Source organism: Danio rerio, chromosome 15, assembly GCF_049306965.1.
Source record: "Danio rerio strain Tuebingen ecotype United States chromosome 15, GRCz12tu, whole genome shotgun sequence".
Classification (NCBI taxonomy): Eukaryota; Metazoa; Chordata; class Actinopteri; order Cypriniformes; family Danionidae; genus Danio; species Danio rerio.
Genome location: NC_133190.1, coordinates 2,994,284 through 3,011,429, shown reverse-complemented (window position 1 = coordinate 3,011,429; position 17,146 = coordinate 2,994,284). Strand labels below are relative to the sequence as shown.

At 36.7% G+C, this 17,146-nt stretch overlaps 1 protein-coding gene across 3 annotated transcripts in view; it reads left to right on the top strand.

The window, feature by feature from the left end:
• The window catches only part of zgc:153184, a 45,685-nt gene that overhangs the window by 17,544 nt on the left and 10,995 nt on the right, over positions 1-17,146 (top strand). Inside the window, exons 1-4 of one of the 3 annotated variants that reach the window (XM_073923278.1) lie at positions 1,822-1,912; positions 5,922-6,005; positions 7,225-7,293; positions 7,750-7,818. In XM_073923278.1, coding sequence (XP_073779379.1) covers positions 5,988-6,005; positions 7,225-7,293; positions 7,750-7,818 — 156 coding nt within the window. In that variant the 5' untranslated portion in view covers positions 1,822-1,912; positions 5,922-5,987. 3 annotated transcript variants of the gene reach the window in all.

The window sequence follows — 17,146 nt, the reverse complement described above, 5'->3', positions numbered from 1 at the left end:
GAAATTCAAAATATAATTGTTTATTAGAATTTTTGTTTAACTTGTAACACAGATTTCTTCATGTAAACAACATACCCACAATAAACCATCAAGATCCTGGCTTGACAGCCATATTTATTACAGAAATAAAAACACAGGCATGTTAATGCCATTTAAATTTCTAAACAATCAATGCCAATAAAGAAAACATTGATTTCTACATTGTATTCTAAGTGAACGGCAAAAAAAGGCAAAATACTGGCATTGCAGATATGTAAAATAATAATAATAATAATAATAATAATAATAATAAAGTATTGAATACAAACAATTGCACTTCCACCACAACAGGAAGTAAAAAAAAAAAACCTGCAACTGCGTTAATTGCGTAATTTTTTATTTACACGTTAAATATTTCAAATGATTCACATGCGTTAACGCACTAATTTTGACAGTACTAATTAAAACATTGTTTTCCAGCCGCGCTTCATTTTCGAAATGTATAGTTTGTCTAAAGCAGGGATACAATCAGTCAGCGCAGTCGTCCCTCCTTAGTCAAAAGCGACATTTTATGTCTGCCAGTTTGTTTACTTGCCGAAGTTCATTGGCATTTTCCCGCCTGTGAATTCTGACCAATAGATAACAGTTTAGGAACTATGTTCAACAACATCTGGCCAATGAGAGATGTGGGTTTTGTCAGATGAGTGTATTTTGCTTCTTTTCAACTGGTTCGGACCAAAGCCGGCAGTGTGGTGTAAGAATGACCCAAAGACGGCAGAAAATGCAACAATGTATCATTTATTGCCCTTGGAATCAAATTCGGTTCCTTGGCACCACCATCTCTTAGGATCTGTAGTGGGACATTCATAGACTCTATTGTGAAGAAAGCCCAGCAGAGACTGTTCTTCCTTCGTCAGCTGAGATAGTTTAACCTGAGTTTAAGCTGCTCGTACAGTTCTACTCAGCTGTCATCCAATCCATCCTCTGCACTTCAATCCCCGTCTAGTACGGCTCAGCTGCCAAAACCGACCTCAGTAGATTACAGCGAATAGTCCGGACTGCAGAACGTATCACTGGCACTACCCTTCCTACACTTCAAGAACTGTACTCTTCCAGAGTGAGTAAAAGGGCTTGCAATATCACTCTGGATACCTCGCACCCAGCACACTACCTGTTCGAACTGTTACCGTCCGGTCGGCGCTTCAGAGCACCAAGCACAAAAACAGCCAGACACAGGAAAAGTTTCTTTCCTCAGGCTGTCTACCTCATGAACGGCTAAATATCCCAGACTGTGCAATAAATATGTGCAATACTTTCTTATACGCAGCTGTACAAAGCACCTTATATCAATATACAATGCAATACTTTCTACATTCGCATTAGTACACAGCACCGTATAACCTGTATATTTATAACAAATCTGTACATACAATTCAACATCCAGATTTCTTGTCTAACTTCATCTCTGTTTAATGTTTGTCATCTTTTTTTCTCATATTTATTTTGTGTTTTCACTTGTCACTTTATGTATACCCGAAGCTTCTGTAGCCAAAACAAAGTCATTGTGTGTGTGAAGCACACCTTGCAATAAACCTGATTCTGATTCTGAAATGAAGCGAACTACAGATGTGAAAGCACCCTTATACCGGCCCATGCCTACTCCAATCCTCTGTGCCAAAAATACCAAGAAGGCTGAGCTAAGAAATAGACATTAAACATACTCAACCCTATTGTTCCTATTGTGAAGTTTTACCCTTTTTACTCCGGCTTTGTTTTTCGAGGGACAGGAAAGAGTTAACAATCGTGGGCGCCAAAATAACGAGTCAAGGGCTGGGTGGTCTCGGGGGATTTCTGCTTATCATGGGTGAAGAGAAGGAACTGCAGGAAATGGAGGGAAGTGGACTGAGCAAAAACACGTCTTCTTTCTGTGCATGTAAGCACAAATGTTTGCTGGGGTATTCAGAAAGTGTGAGAAATTAAGAGACACGGCGTGTTTTTGGTGGCCGGAGGAGTGGGGTGGAAAACTAGTTAAATAAAGAGTGTTATTAAAGTGCGTATATCTGGGAGATTTTCGGAAGAATGTTGTGGGAGAGAGGCGTTTCTGTTTGCGGAGGCTGGCTGAGCCACGTAGAGAGAAAAAGGCAAGTGTAAGATCAGCTCCTGCCAAGAACAAGTGTTTACTCTTGAGTTTGAGGCTTTACAGCAGACTCTGGGATAACTTTAAGCACACAGGCTCAGCCATGACACATGTTTTTGTAGTCACACTTTATCTTAATGTACACTATTAACACATCATTAACTAAGTATTTCAGCTCAATAAATTTCTAATTAGCTGCTTATTAACGGTAAGGTATTAGTTAGGTTTAGGTTTTGGGTGAGATTGGGGAATGTACACAACCCAGGCTCATTCTGAAAACCTACCCCTATATACATTTCTGGAGAGCGCCAAATATGTGCCAGGAGGTACGATTTTATGCAGTGTTTTTTTTTGCAAATCCACCAAAGGCCATTGTGTACGCTTTTTGAGATCTTAAATTGAGATTAAACTGAGATTTCAGTGGCTGAACAACACGTCTGGGCATATAACCCATTAATAACAACTCAATGTACATCAGCTCTGCCTGACTAAAATAGTTTGAAAACAGAACATGACCTGTCTAAGAAAAATGCTTCAGCCGTAGTGAATGTGAAGAGATTTTCAACCACAACAAAAATGTTTCTGAAGACAATCACCTACTTGCGTTTTTGACTGTTTGGCGCCATTTTGTGACTGAATAATGCGCAGGTTAGTTTAAGCTCTATTCGGCCAGTTTAGTTTCTGTCAGCTTGATGTTTTTGACTGTTTGGCGCCATCTTGTGACTGAATAATGCGCAGGTTAGTGTATACTCCATTCAGCCAGTTTAGTTTCTGTCAGCTTGGTGTTTTTGACTGTTTGGCGCCATCTTGTGACTGAATAATGAGCAGGTTAGTGTATACTCCATTCAGCCAGTTTAGTTTCTGACAGCTTGACGTTTTTGACTGTTTGGCGCCATCTTTTGACTGAATAATGCACAGGTTAGTTTATACTCCATTCAGCCAGTTTAGTTTCTGTCAGCTTCGCGTTTTTGACTGTTTGGCGCCATCTTGTGACTGAATAATGCGCAGGTTAGTTTATACTCCATTCAGCCAGTTTTGTTTCTGTCAGCTTGGCGTTTTTGACTGTTTGACGCCATCTTGTGACTGAATAATGCGCAGGTTAGTTTATACTCCACTCACCCAGTTTAGTTTCTGACAGCTTCGCGTTTTTGACTGTTTGACGCCATCTTGTGACTGAATAATGCGCAGGTTAGTTTATACTCCACTCACCCAGTTTAGTTTCTGACAGCTTCGCGTTTTTGACTGTTTGACGCCATCTTGTGACTGAATAATGCGCAGGTTAGTTTATACTCCACTCACCCAGTTTAGTTTCTGTCAGCTTGGCGTTTTTGACTGTTTGGCGCCATCTTGTGACTGAATAATACGCAGGTTAGTTTATACTCCATTTAGCCAGTTTAGTTTCTGACAGCTTCGCGTTTTTGACTGTTTGGCGCCATCTTGTGACTGAATAATACGCAGCTTAGTGTATACTCCATTCAGCCAGTTTAGTTTCTGACAGCTTGACGTTTTTGACTGTTTGGCGCCATCTTGTGACTGAATAATGCACAGGTTAGTTTATACTCCATTCAGCCAGTTTAGTTTCTGTCAGCTTCGCGTTTTTGACTGTTTGGCGCCATCTTGTGACTGAATAATGCGCAGGTTAGTTTATACTCCATTTAGCCAGTTTAGTTTCTGACAGCTTGGCATTTTTGACTGTTTGGCGCCATCTTGTGACTGAATAATGCGCAGGTTAGTTTATACTCCATTCAGCCAGTTTAGTTTCTGTCAGCTTGGCGTTTTTGACTGTTTGGCACCATCTTGTGACTGAATAATGCGCAGGTTAGTGTATACTCCACTCAGCCAGTTTAGTTTCTGTCAGCTTCGCGTTTTTGACTGTTTGGCGCCATCTTGTGACTGAATAATGCGCAGGTTAGTGTATACTCCACTCAGCCAGTTTAGTTTCTGACAGCTTCGCGTTTTTGACTGTTTGGTGCCATCTTGTGACTGAATAATACGCAGGTTAGTTTATACTCCATTTAGCCAGTTTAGTTTCTGACAGCTTCGCGTTTTTGACTGTTTGACGCCATCTTGTGACTGAATAATGCGCAGGTTAGTTTATACTCCACTCACCCAGTTTAGTTTCTGTCAGCTTGGCGTTTTTGACTGTTTGGCGCCATCTTGTGACTGAATAATACGCAGGTTAGTTTATACTCCATTTAGCCAGTTTAGTTTCTGACAGCTTCGCGTTTTTGACTGTTTGGCGCCATCTTGTGACTGAATAATATGCAGCTTAGTGTATACTCCATTCAGCCAGTTTAGTTTCTGACAGCTTGACGTTTTTGACTGTTTGGCGCCATCTTGTGACTGAATAATGCACAGGTTAGTTTATACTCCATTCAGCCAGTTTAGTTTCTGTCAGCTTCGCGTTTTTGACTGTTTGGCGCCATCTTGTGACTGAATAATGCGCAGGTTAGTTTATACTCCATTTAGCCAGTTTAGTTTCTGACAGCTTGGCATTTTTGACTGTTTGGCGCCATCTTGTGACTGAATAATGCGCAGGTTAGTTTATACTCCATTCAGCCAGTTTTGTTTCTGTCAGCTTGGCGTTTTTGACTGTTTGGCACCATCTTGTGACTGAATAATGCGCAGGTTAGTGTATACTCCACTCAGCCAGTTTAGTTTCTGTCAGCTTCGCGTTTTTGACTGTTTGGCGCCATCTTGTGACTGAATAATGCGCAGGTTAGTGTATACTCCACTCAGCCAGTTTAGTTTCTGTCAGCTTGGCGTTTTTGACTGTTTGGCGCCATCTTGTGACTGAATAATACGCAGGTTAGTTTATACTCCATTTAGCCAGTTTAGTTTCTGACAGCTTCGCGTTTTTGACTGTTTGGCGCCATCTTGTGACTGAATAATATGCAGCTTAGTGTATACTCCATTCAGCCAGTTTAGTTTCTGACAGCTTGACGTTTTTGACTGTTTGGCGCCATCTTGTGACTGAATAATGCACAGGTTAGTTTATACTCCATTCAGCCAGTTTAGTTTCTGTCAGCTTCGCGTTTTTGACTGTTTGGCGCCATCTTGTGACTGAATAATGCGCAGGTTAGTTTATACTCCATTTAGCCAGTTTAGTTTCTGACAGCTTGGCATTTTTGACTGTTTGGCGCCATCTTGTGACTGAATAATGCGCAGGTTAGTTTATACTCCATTCAGCCAGTTTTGTTTCTGTCAGCTTGGCGTTTTTGACTGTTTGGCACCATCTTGTGACTGAATAATGCGCAGGTTAGTGTATACTCCACTCAGCCAGTTTAGTTTCTGTCAGCTTCGCGTTTTTGACTGTTTGGCGCCATCTTGTGACTGAATAATGCGCAGGTTAGTGTATACTCCACTCAGCCAGTTTAGTTTCTGACAGCTTCGCGTTTTTGACTGTTTGGTGCCATCTTGTGACTGAATAATGCGCAGGTTAGTTTATACTCCACTCAGCCAGTTTAGTTTCTGTCAGCTTCGCGTTTTTGACTGTTTGGCGCCATCTTGTGACTGAATAATGCGCAGGTTAGTGTATACTCCACTCAGCCAGTTTAGTTTCTGACAGCTTCGCGTTTTTGACTGTTTGGTGCCATCTTGTGACTGAATAATGCGCAGGTTAGTGTATACTCCACTCAGCTAGTTTTGTTTCTGTCAGCTTGGCGTTTTTGACCATCTTTAGTCACCTGACAGTGTTCGGGTAGACAAACGGCCAACCTGTGTAGAAAAAAAATATAGTGAAAACACCCTTGATCGTGTGGACTAGAAAATCATTTGGTTGAGACTGAGTTTGTGTTTGTTTCAGGAGGAAGCTCCAGTCAAGACGTCGGTGGCCCAGTTGGCTGGAAAACTCAAAGCTCATGCGCTGCCAATGCCAGGAAACAAGGAGGTAGTGGAACATCTGACGCAATTCTGCTTCTTTCTGATTGGTTGATAGTCATTCAAATGATACTTGATTCTCTTCACGGAGGAGTTTTGTTTTTTAGAAACAACAATATGCATCGTTGTAAGCTTGACTAATTGAGAGACTACAATTGATAAAACAGGTTTTCTGTTTGCAGCAGTTTTTTTTATGAATTCTGAATATTTTGTCAATTAAGTTTATTGTTTTTTTTGCATTGTGTTGTTAAAGAGATCACCCCAAATATTACATTTCTGTTATCGGGTGTTTCCACTTGTTCCTGTTTGTGTTTATTGCTTGAATATTTTGAAGAATGTTGTAAACTGCCAGCTACTGACTACAATATCAGTTTGTTAGAATAATACACATTTTTTCTCTTTTTAAATCCTTCTATATTTGATTTAACAGCTTACACACACTTTTCCATGGTTTAGACAGCATACACTACCTGACAAAAGCCTTGTCGTGGATGCCAATTGTATGGGCAACAAATAACTTGACTTGGAAAAGTGGCAGAAGGTGGATTTTTCTGATGGATCATCTGTTGATCTGCATCCCAATCATCACTAATACTGCAGAAGACCCACTGGAACCTGCATGTACCCAAGACTTTCATAGAAATTAGTCAAGTTTGGTGAAGGAAAAATCATGGTTTGGGTTACATTCAGTATGGGGCCGTGCAAGAGATCTGCGGAGTGGATGATCAACATCAACAGCCTGAGGTATCAAGACATTTGTGCTGCCCATTATACATTACAAACCACATCAGAGGGACAATTCTCCAGCAGGATAGCGCTCCTTCTCATACTTCAGCCTCCACATCAAAGCTCCTGAAAGCAAAGGGTGCTCCAGGATTGGCCAGCCCAGTCACCAGACATGAACATTATTGAGCATGTCTAGGGTAAGATGAAGGAGGCGTTGAAGATGAACACAAAGGATCTTAATGAACTCTGGGAGTCCTGCATGAACGCTTTCTTTGCCATTCCAGATGACTTTATTAATCAGTGATTTGAGTCATGTCAGAGATGTATGGATGAAGTCCTCCAAGCTCATGATGGAGTCTGACACAATATTCATTCTGTCTCCACTGCAGCAGGACTTTATATTCTATACTGGACATTATTTCTGTTGCGTGCGGTTGTTTACATCTGAGCATCTCCATAATGTCAGCGCATGAACACTAATAGTTTATGTATCCACTCTGCAGGTGAAGTCTATGAGGAGACCCCCATGTTCACTGGCCATTAATGACCAAAGAGATGAAGAACTTGAAGAGGTGAGCATGCACTGTGTATTTCCAGCAAGATCTTACTACGACATTTAACTCTTTTACTTTTTGTCACTTCAGTGGCTAATTGGAAATCATACGAGAACATTCGTTCATTCATTTTCTAGTCGGCTTAGTCCCTTTATTAATCCGGTGTCGCCACAGCGGAATGAACCGCCAACTTATCCAGCACATGTTTTACGCAGCGGATGTCTTTCCAGCTGCAACCCATCTTTGGGAAACATCCATACACACTCATTCACTACGGACAATTTAGCCTACCCAATTCACCTGTACCACATGTCTTTGGACTGTGGGGGAAACCGGAGCACCCAGAGTAAACCCATTCGAACGCAGGGAGAACATGCACTTTATTGATGTACTTTATTCCTAACTTGTTTTGCCTCAAATCAAGTTTTATAATGAATTTGTTCTCATTAAAAATATATATATTTTCCGTTTCAGAAGTCGTCTGTTTGTCCTCATCCTGCCAAGATCAAGATGAAGAGTTCACCGCTCATAGAGAAACTACAGGTCAGATCTGTTATTCATTTCACACAAACTCATAGTCATTGATGAGTCATCTGAAAGCTGTCGTCTTCATTCTGTGGCTGCTTATCAGTTTCATGTATCGTTTCGGAAGCGAGTGTTTATTCAGGAAACAGGAAATCAGCTTGATGAATCTGTTTGCTCAGATGTGTGCAGTTTAAAGTAACCGCATGTAACATGAAGGGAACTGGTACACTTTTTTTGTAAATCTTTTGACACAAAACAAGGTGTATAATCTCTCTGAAGCTGTCCTGGCCTCTAGTGTTGAAAGTATGTTACTACATAGGTACATCAGTACATAGACTACAAATGTGGCATATTGTCATCATATGTTTATTTATGCACTATATTTATTTTATGCATATCTGTGCTATTTTAGTATCGAGATACTATGGGGATTTGGATTAATAGTTTAAATTTGTTTCATTTAAACATGTTGAGTTATTAATACATTTTAAAAGCAGTATAATTTTTGTATGTCTGTGCAGTTTTAATAGACGTAATTTTAATTATTTCAAGAAGTCTAGTTATACTATGATAATCTGTTCAATAAAAAGTTAATTTAATTTAAAGTACAATTATATTAATATTTATTCTCTCTGTATCTACTTGATGGTGCAGTGGGTAGCGCTGGCGCCTCACATGGAGTTTGCATGTTCTCTCTGTGTTTGCGTGGGTTTCCTCCGGGTGCTCCGGTTTCCCCCAAAAGTCCAAACACATGCGCTTTAGGTGGATTGGGTGAGCTAAATTGTCTGTAGTTTATGTGTGTGAATGAGTGTGTGTGAGTGTTCCCCAGTACTGGGTTGCAGCTGGAAGGGCATCCGCTACGTAAAACATATGCTGGATAAGTTGGCGGTTCATTCCACTGTGGCGCCCCCTAAGCCGAAACGAAAATTATTGAATATATACTCAAATATATAAATTATAGTATTATATATAGCATATATGTGGCATTTTATTGTGTATAACTACATAACATAAATAATATATAATATTTTTATGTTTCTTATCATTTAAATGTTATTACTTGTAAATTGCTTACAACATTCTTAATATTATTATTATTATTTTATTAATATTTATTTTTATTAACTAATTTATTATTATTATTATTATTATTATTTATTATTATTATTATTATTATTATTTTTTTTTTTTTATTGTTGTTATTATTATCATTATTTATTATTGTTATTATTATTATTGCTGTTTATTTAAAAATATTATTATTATTTATTATTACTATTATTATTATTTTAATTGTCATTTTTATTTATTTATTTATTTATTATCATTATTTTTTGTTATTGTTATTTTTATTATCATTGTTTATTATTGTTATGATCACTATTATTGTATATTTATTATTATTATTATTATTATTATTATTATTATTATTATTATTATTATTATTATTATTATTGATTCGATTGAATTATAAGTATCCAGGGCTATTATGGAGGACAAAACCTGCGAAAACAAGGAATAAATAAATACACAAATTGATAAATAAATGAGTAAATAAATCTAAAAAGTCCTGCATACATAAAACAATAAATAAATAAATAAATAAATACACAAACAAATATATATTAAAATCAACAAATTTCTGCATAAATGAGTATATAAATAATAAAAAAATGTGAGTAGATAAATAATGAAATAAATTACACGATTGTTGGGGAATAAGAAAATGCTAAACTGAAAATTGATTTTTAAATGTTTGTTTAATTTTTAACTTAGTTGCTAAACCATATTTACATTAGCTCAACATGCTAATCATCTGAAGGCGGTCTTTATTTCATCATTGGTTGAACTTAAAAAAAAATTAGCATTACATTTCTGATGATTGATAGAGACCCTTTCATTAGCATGTTGATCTGAGGAAAAGTAAATGCGTTCAAGAAATGAATAAAGGTTTTCTTCAGTTTCGCATTTTCTTATTCCCCCAACATTTGTGTAAATTATTTAATTATTTACCTGTCCGCACTATTAATTATTATTTTTTTTATTATTAAAATTATTATTATTAATTATCTATATTTATTTTTTTCAGGAATTTGTCGATTTTTATATATATTTATTAATTTATTTGAGTTTCAATTTATTGATTAATTGATTTATGCTTGAATATATGGATCTGTTTACTCATTTATTTATTTATTTGCACATTTATTTATTTATTTATTTATTTATTGTTTTTGCAGGTTTCGTCCAACCGTGGGCTATTATCATTTCAATAAAAAGTTTATCATATTTTAATGTTTGTGATTTGTTTTATAATTATAATTTTAGTTATTTCAGGATATTAAGTTATTTCAATAAAAATACCACACACACACACACACACACACACACACACACACACACACACACAAACACACACATATATATACAATAAACTTGATTAATAAATCATCTTTAAATCATTTTTCTAGAGTCCAAATGATTTCACCCAACAGCCAAAATGTGTGAACTGTACGAGTGTGCGCATGACCTTGTCTATCTTGTCTACAGTACACAGTGCATGCAGTGTACAGTACATAATGCAGACTGCAGATGACTATTTCAAATAAACAGTAGTCAAACTCTGCCGCCGCCTGCTGGTGGAGATGCAGTATTGCAGCGCTCTCCTCATGTCATGTGATTGGTGTTCAGGCCTCAGCATCTCCTCATTGGCTCAGCCCAGAAGAGTAATGAGATATAAGAGATTTAGCAGAAGCTGAGCTGAGCTGAACTGAGGTCAGTCATGGGCCAGAAGGGCTGCCGTTTCTCCCTCTTCTTCTTCTCTCCGGTACAGGTATATAGATCGCTATTTAGGCTTTTTCTAGACTCTTGTGTTTTTTATTTGGTTGATTCGGCTAATTTGGCATGCGCAGCACTTATAGGATATAATCTGTGTTAAGATGTAATTGTTAAAGGCATAGTTCACCCAAAAATGAACATTTACTCGCAGTTTCCTCTCCCTCAAGTGTTTTCCAATATCTTTATGTCTGTCTTTCTTCTGTTGATCACTGAAGAAGATATTTAGAAGAATGCTGATGGACTTCCATGAAAACAAACACTATGGAAGTCAATGGTTACCGGTTTTCAGCATTCTTCAAAGCATCTTCTTTTGTGTTTAACAGAAGAAAGAAACTCATAAAACATATATAACAGTTATACATATATAACATCAGTTATATCAAGTTAACATTGATTTTTGGGTGAACTGTCCCTTTAATATAAACAGTATAAGAGTGTATTTGTAAGTTAACGTGGTTGCACTTCAGTGTTGTGTTAGTTAATGCTAGTTAATTGACTAATTAGCAGTGAGCAACACATGTGTTAAGCATTAGTTAATCTGCGTTAACTAAATATACTGTTGAAGTCAGAATTATTCGCCTGCCTGTGAATTTCTTTTTTAAATATTTCCCAAATGACGTTCAACAGAGCAAGGAAATTTTCACAGTATTTCCTATAATATTTTTTCTTCTGGAGAAAGTCTTATTTGTTTTATTTCGGCTAATCTTTAACTTTTTAAAAACCATTATATGGTCAATATTATTAGCCCACTTAAGCATTTTTTTCCAGAACAAACCATCATTATACAATGACTTACCTTGCCTAATTAACCTAGTGAAACCTTTAAATGTCACTTTTAGCTGAATACTAGTGTCTTGAAAAATATCTAGTTAAATATTATGTGCTGTCATCATGGCAAATATAAAATAAATCAGTTATTAGTAAGGAGTTATTAAGACTATTATGTTTAGAAATGTGCTGAAGAAATCTTTAAACAGAAATTGGGAAAAAAAATGAGCAGGAGGGCAAATAATTCTGACGTCAACTGTATATTAATATTTTAACTAACACCAAACATCAATAACATGCAAGGTTTCCGGTTTGATGCTCTAAAACAGGCTTCCCAGGTAAAAAAAATAATGCTCTTAAATATGTTACAAATGTGCTTGAAATGTAGATAGTATGTTTAAAGCACAATTATCACAAATAACTTATTTAAAGTGCATTCTAAATAATAATAATAATAATAAATTTCTTACATTTATATAGCTCTTTTCTGGGCACTCAAAGCGCTTTACTCTCCTCATCCACCACCAGTGTGCAGCATTCACCTGGATGACACGGCGGCAGCTATTTTGCGCCAGACCGCACACCACACACTAGCTGATTGGTTGAGAGGAGACAGTGATGAAGCCAATTATGATATGGGGATGGTTAGGAGGCCATGATGGACAGAGGCCAGTGGGCAGATTTGCCCAGGATGCCAGGGTTAAACCCCTACTCTTTTTTTAAAGGACATCCTGGGATTTTTGATGACCACAGAGAGTCAGGACCTCAGTTTAACGTCTCATCTGAAAGACGGCGCTCACTGAGCAGTATAAAGTCCCCATCACTATACTGGGGCATTAGGACTCACACAGACCGCTGGTTGAGCGACCCCTGCTGGACTCACTAACTCCACTTCCGGCAGCAACCTAGCTGTCCCATGTGGTCTCCCATCCAGGTACTGCCCTGCTTAGCTTCAGTGGGCGACCATGTGAGAGTTGCAGAGAGCTAGCTGCCGGCGAACCAAATGTGTTGGTTTGCATTTCAATGTATTTATAATAACGTATACTACAAGTACATTGGTAAAAAAAAAAAAGCGTAATTGCACTTTTAAAAAATATACTGGAACTCGAGCATACTATTCATGCATTTTAATTTATTTACAGAAAACGCACTACTTTTATTCTTAAAGTATGTTTTATGTGTACGTTGTATAAGAACAAGGTGCCAATTTGAGTGTGCTTAAAGTATGTGCATGTTATTTTTAATTGTTTTAGATGTAATGAAACATTTTAAATACTGCAAATGAGCATGTGATTTAGCCTGTATTTTAAAATATTTTACTTCACACTAATGTTAATTGTCAATTTAAAAAGTTGAAAATTAATGTTTTAACTAATTAATATAAATAAATATATATATATATATATATATATATATATATATATATATACATATATATATATACACACACACACAGTTGAAGTCTGTATATATATTATTAGCCCCTCTGAATTATTAGACTGCTTGTTTATTTTTTCTTCGATTTTATGTTTAACTAAGAGAGATTTTTTCAACACATTTCTAAACATTATAGTGTCAATAACTCATCACTAATAACTGATTTATTTTCTCTTTGCCATGATGACAGTAAATAATATTTTACTAGATCTTTTTAAGACACTTCTTCTTCTTCTTCTTCTTCTTTGGCCTTAGTCCCGTGTGATTGCGGGGTCGGCCCTTTTTGGAACAAGTCCTCCATTTTTAGACTTTTCCATATGATATCGACTTTTTTTTTTTTACACCTTCCCGCCGACCTGTCACACTCATACACTCATTCACTACGGACAATTTAGCCTACCCAATTCACCTGTACCGCATGTCTTTGGACTGTGGGGGAAACCAGAGCACCCGGAGAAAACCCACGCGAACGCTGGGAGAACATGCAAACTCCACACAGAAATGCCAACTGAGCCGATGTTCGAACCAGCGACCTTCTTGCTGTGAGGCGACAGCACTACCTACTGCGCCACTGCATCACCCTTTTCAAGACACTTCTATACAGCTTAAGTGACATTTAAAGGCTTAACTAGGTTAACTAGACAGTTTAGGGTAATTAGGCAAGTTATTGTATAATGATATGGAAATTAAAATATGATACGATAATGAAAAAATATAGTTAAAGGGGCTAATAATTTTGTCCCTAAAATGGTGTTAAAAAAATTAAAAACTGCTTTTATTCTAGCCAAAATAAAACAAAATAAACTTTTTCCAGAAGAAAAAATATTATCAGACATACTGTGAAAATTTCCTTGCTCTGTTATACATGGTTTGGAAAATATTTTAAAAAGATGAAAAAAGGGGGCTAATAATTCTGACTTCAACTGTATGTATGTATGTATGTATGTATGTATGTATGTATGTATGTGTATATATATATATATGACTGTCACTTTAAATTCAAATGAGACTGTTGTTTTCAAAAGAGGGTGGAGCTACAAATGCCTATGTATCAGCATAGTGGCAGATTCAACACTAACAAGCTCTTAACGGCTGACGGCTGCTTCTTACTCAGGACTGTCTATGCTAATGAGGGAGAGATGGTCACTAGTGGGTGGGGCTTTTTCACTCTGATGGCATGTACAAAAGGAGAACGCCAATCAAAGTGTTACTGCAGACTGTTTTTATCAAGTCTGATTATACAAAAATGAAATACATTTTCACCATTAGAGCCTGGTTATATTCACACACTGTTACCACTCAACTGTTTAACCTCTTATATAATAGTTTCCCTGTAAGTCATTGTTAGGCCCACACGGAATCTGCGCGCGCAGAATTCCGCAGATTTCTGCAGATTTTTAGCCCATCATTAATTCTGTTTATTTACTTGAGTAAATGTGTGTAAATCTAAATTTATTCTGTTTTTATTCAGTAATTTATTATACTTTTTATTTCATATGTTAAGGTTTTAGTTATGATACTCCGCTGGATACTCCCAAAATAACTCAGCAGAAATCCACAGATTTTTACCGAAATTCTCAGCAGAAATAGCAAAGAACATCCGCAGATTCCGTCTGGCCCTGGTCATTGTTCACCATTATGCCTAGTTCAGACTGCGTGATTTTAGCCCCGATTTTGGCTCGCCGACAGGTTTTGAGAAATCGCCGACAAATGCCTGAAATCACAGGCAAATCGCTGCTCGTGCACGTGAGTGACAATCACGCAGTATGAACAATCAAAGACGCGATCTGAGAGAATCGCCGATGAGTCGCCGATGCCTGTGAGATATTTGGCGTGCTGAATATCTGGAGCTGTCGGCGATTCAAATCATGCCGTGTGAATTGAGTTTTGACTGAAAATAACATCAGCGATCGCCTACAGCCAATGAGAGAGCGGCTTTCACTTGTGTGTGCGTGTTTGTATACCTGCTGCAGGCCAGCGGGAGGCTGGGGGAAGTTAAAAGCGCTCTTTTTCGGTTTATTTGGACCCACGAAATGGAGGAAAAACTAGTGGAGGTTTGACAGGACTCAGGAGCACCCGTGTCTGTTTGACGTTTCATACAGAAAGAAATTAGTTTATTATTAATGTTGAGGAGAAATGGCTAATTCCCTTTAAACCCAGGTGAGCAAACATGTACATGTTCTACCCCATTAAAGGCTTCTCTCTCATTATGTAGTTAATAACAAAAGATATACTACGTGTTTTTGGCTGTGAGACGTAGTTTGGACGAAGTTGTCGGCGATTCTTCCTATAGTAAAGTCATGCAATGTGAATGTCCATGTCGCCGATCCATCTTGCAGTGTAAACAAAGCAGCGATGAAACGCTAGCGCAGATAATCATGCAGTGTGAAAACATCTGTGACACGACGACTTTGAAAATCCTGCAGTCTGAACTCGGCATTTAGTTCATGTTAACTAATGCATTAATTATCTTACGCCAATTCAAAACTTTTTGATCAGTGACTAACTTGTATTTTATTCGATCTCATTCATACATTCTAGTACAATTTGCTTATCGGTATTTAGTACAACCAGCTCACACTGTTCAGCTTAAAGTGCAATTTAAAGGCTTACTAGGTTAATTAGTTTACCTACTGTAGGTTAATTAGGCAAGTCATTGGACAACAGTGGTTTGTTCTGTAAACCAGCTATTTCCAACCCTGTACCTGGAGGCACATAAACAGTGCATATTTTGCCATTAACTTTAGGTTTTGGAGTTTTTTTACCATATGATGGGTTGATTCAGGTGTGTTTGATTAATAATAATAATAATATTCATAAAAAATATTTATTTAAAACACGCTTTTCTTAGAAATTAGCTTACAAAAAAAAAAAGGGAGAAGGTGGGAAATGTGTACTGTTGGTGTGGCTTTAGGAACAGGGTTGGGAACTGCTGTAGACGAGAAAAATAATAATTTCTTACAGGAGACAATAATGCTGATATAAAATTCATCCAAACTAAAATAAATAAGACTAATAATAGTCGTATTACAAAAAGACAAATAATAAAATAATTAAGAACAAAATATTATAGAAAATGTTCTTACTTTATTAAACCTCACTTGCAAAATATTCTAAATATATTTCAATTTCACAGGAAAGCTATTAATTATATCAAATATAATTTAACACTTGGATTATTAATAATGTTTTATGCAATTATTGACTTTTTGCCTTTATTTTTATTGTTATTATTATCATCAGTAATGTCACGAATAAAAGAATGTTCAGGGGGATCCAAGTGCGAGTTTAACAAAAATAATATTTATTGACACAGTCAAACAAAAAGCAAGTAATAAATGTGGTGCTAGTGCTAGGAGAGATCGGGCAGGAATCAGACAGGAAACAGGGTCCAGAAATTAGTCCTTAGATCCTAAGCACACAGACAGAACAGCACACCATAAGCACACCTAACGAACTGACAAAGACACACAGAAAACGTGGCCCATATATAGGCCCGAATATGAGCCTCAGCTGGCGGGCTCATCAAGCCAGCAGAGTGCCGTCATCACACGTGATCAAAACAGATACACGTGGAGAACAAAAACAAACCAACATGATCAAACAGACGCTCAGGAAGAGCGCACAAACCTGCAACCGTGACAAGTAAATTACAGTATATTTATGTTTGCATTATACTATACATTATGCTTTCTGGAGATCTTAAAAAACACATATGGATCGACCACACTGTAAAAAAAAAAGTGTTTGTCTTAAGTTTTGAAGATGATCAAGACAATACGATTAGATGATTAAATTAAGCTTGCATGCAATTTTAACTTGAAAATTACTTAAAAAGAAATAAATGTCAATTTTTTTTTTGTTTATAATGTTTTTTTAACTCGTTTGAATTTAAATGTATTATCTTTCTATTCATGAAAGGTGTTTGGTGGCCAAACTGTTATTTTAATGAATAAAACTGTTTAATGAAACGTTTTTGTTTAAATGCTTTCAATTTTCAAAAGGGGGTGTTCTCGTTTATGCTGAGCACTGTATGTATACAGTTGAAGTCAAGATTATTCACCCTCCTGTGAATTTTTTTTCTTCTTGGCTTTTTTTAATATTTCCCTAATGATGTTTAACAGAGCAAGCTTTTTTTTTTTTTTTTACAGTATTTCCTATAATATTTTTTCTTCTGAAGAAAGTCTTTTATTATTAAAACCATTTAAAGGTAAACATTATTAGCCCCCTTGAACAATATTTTATGTGATAGTCTACAGAACAAACCATCATTATACAATAACTTGTCTAATTACCCTAGCCT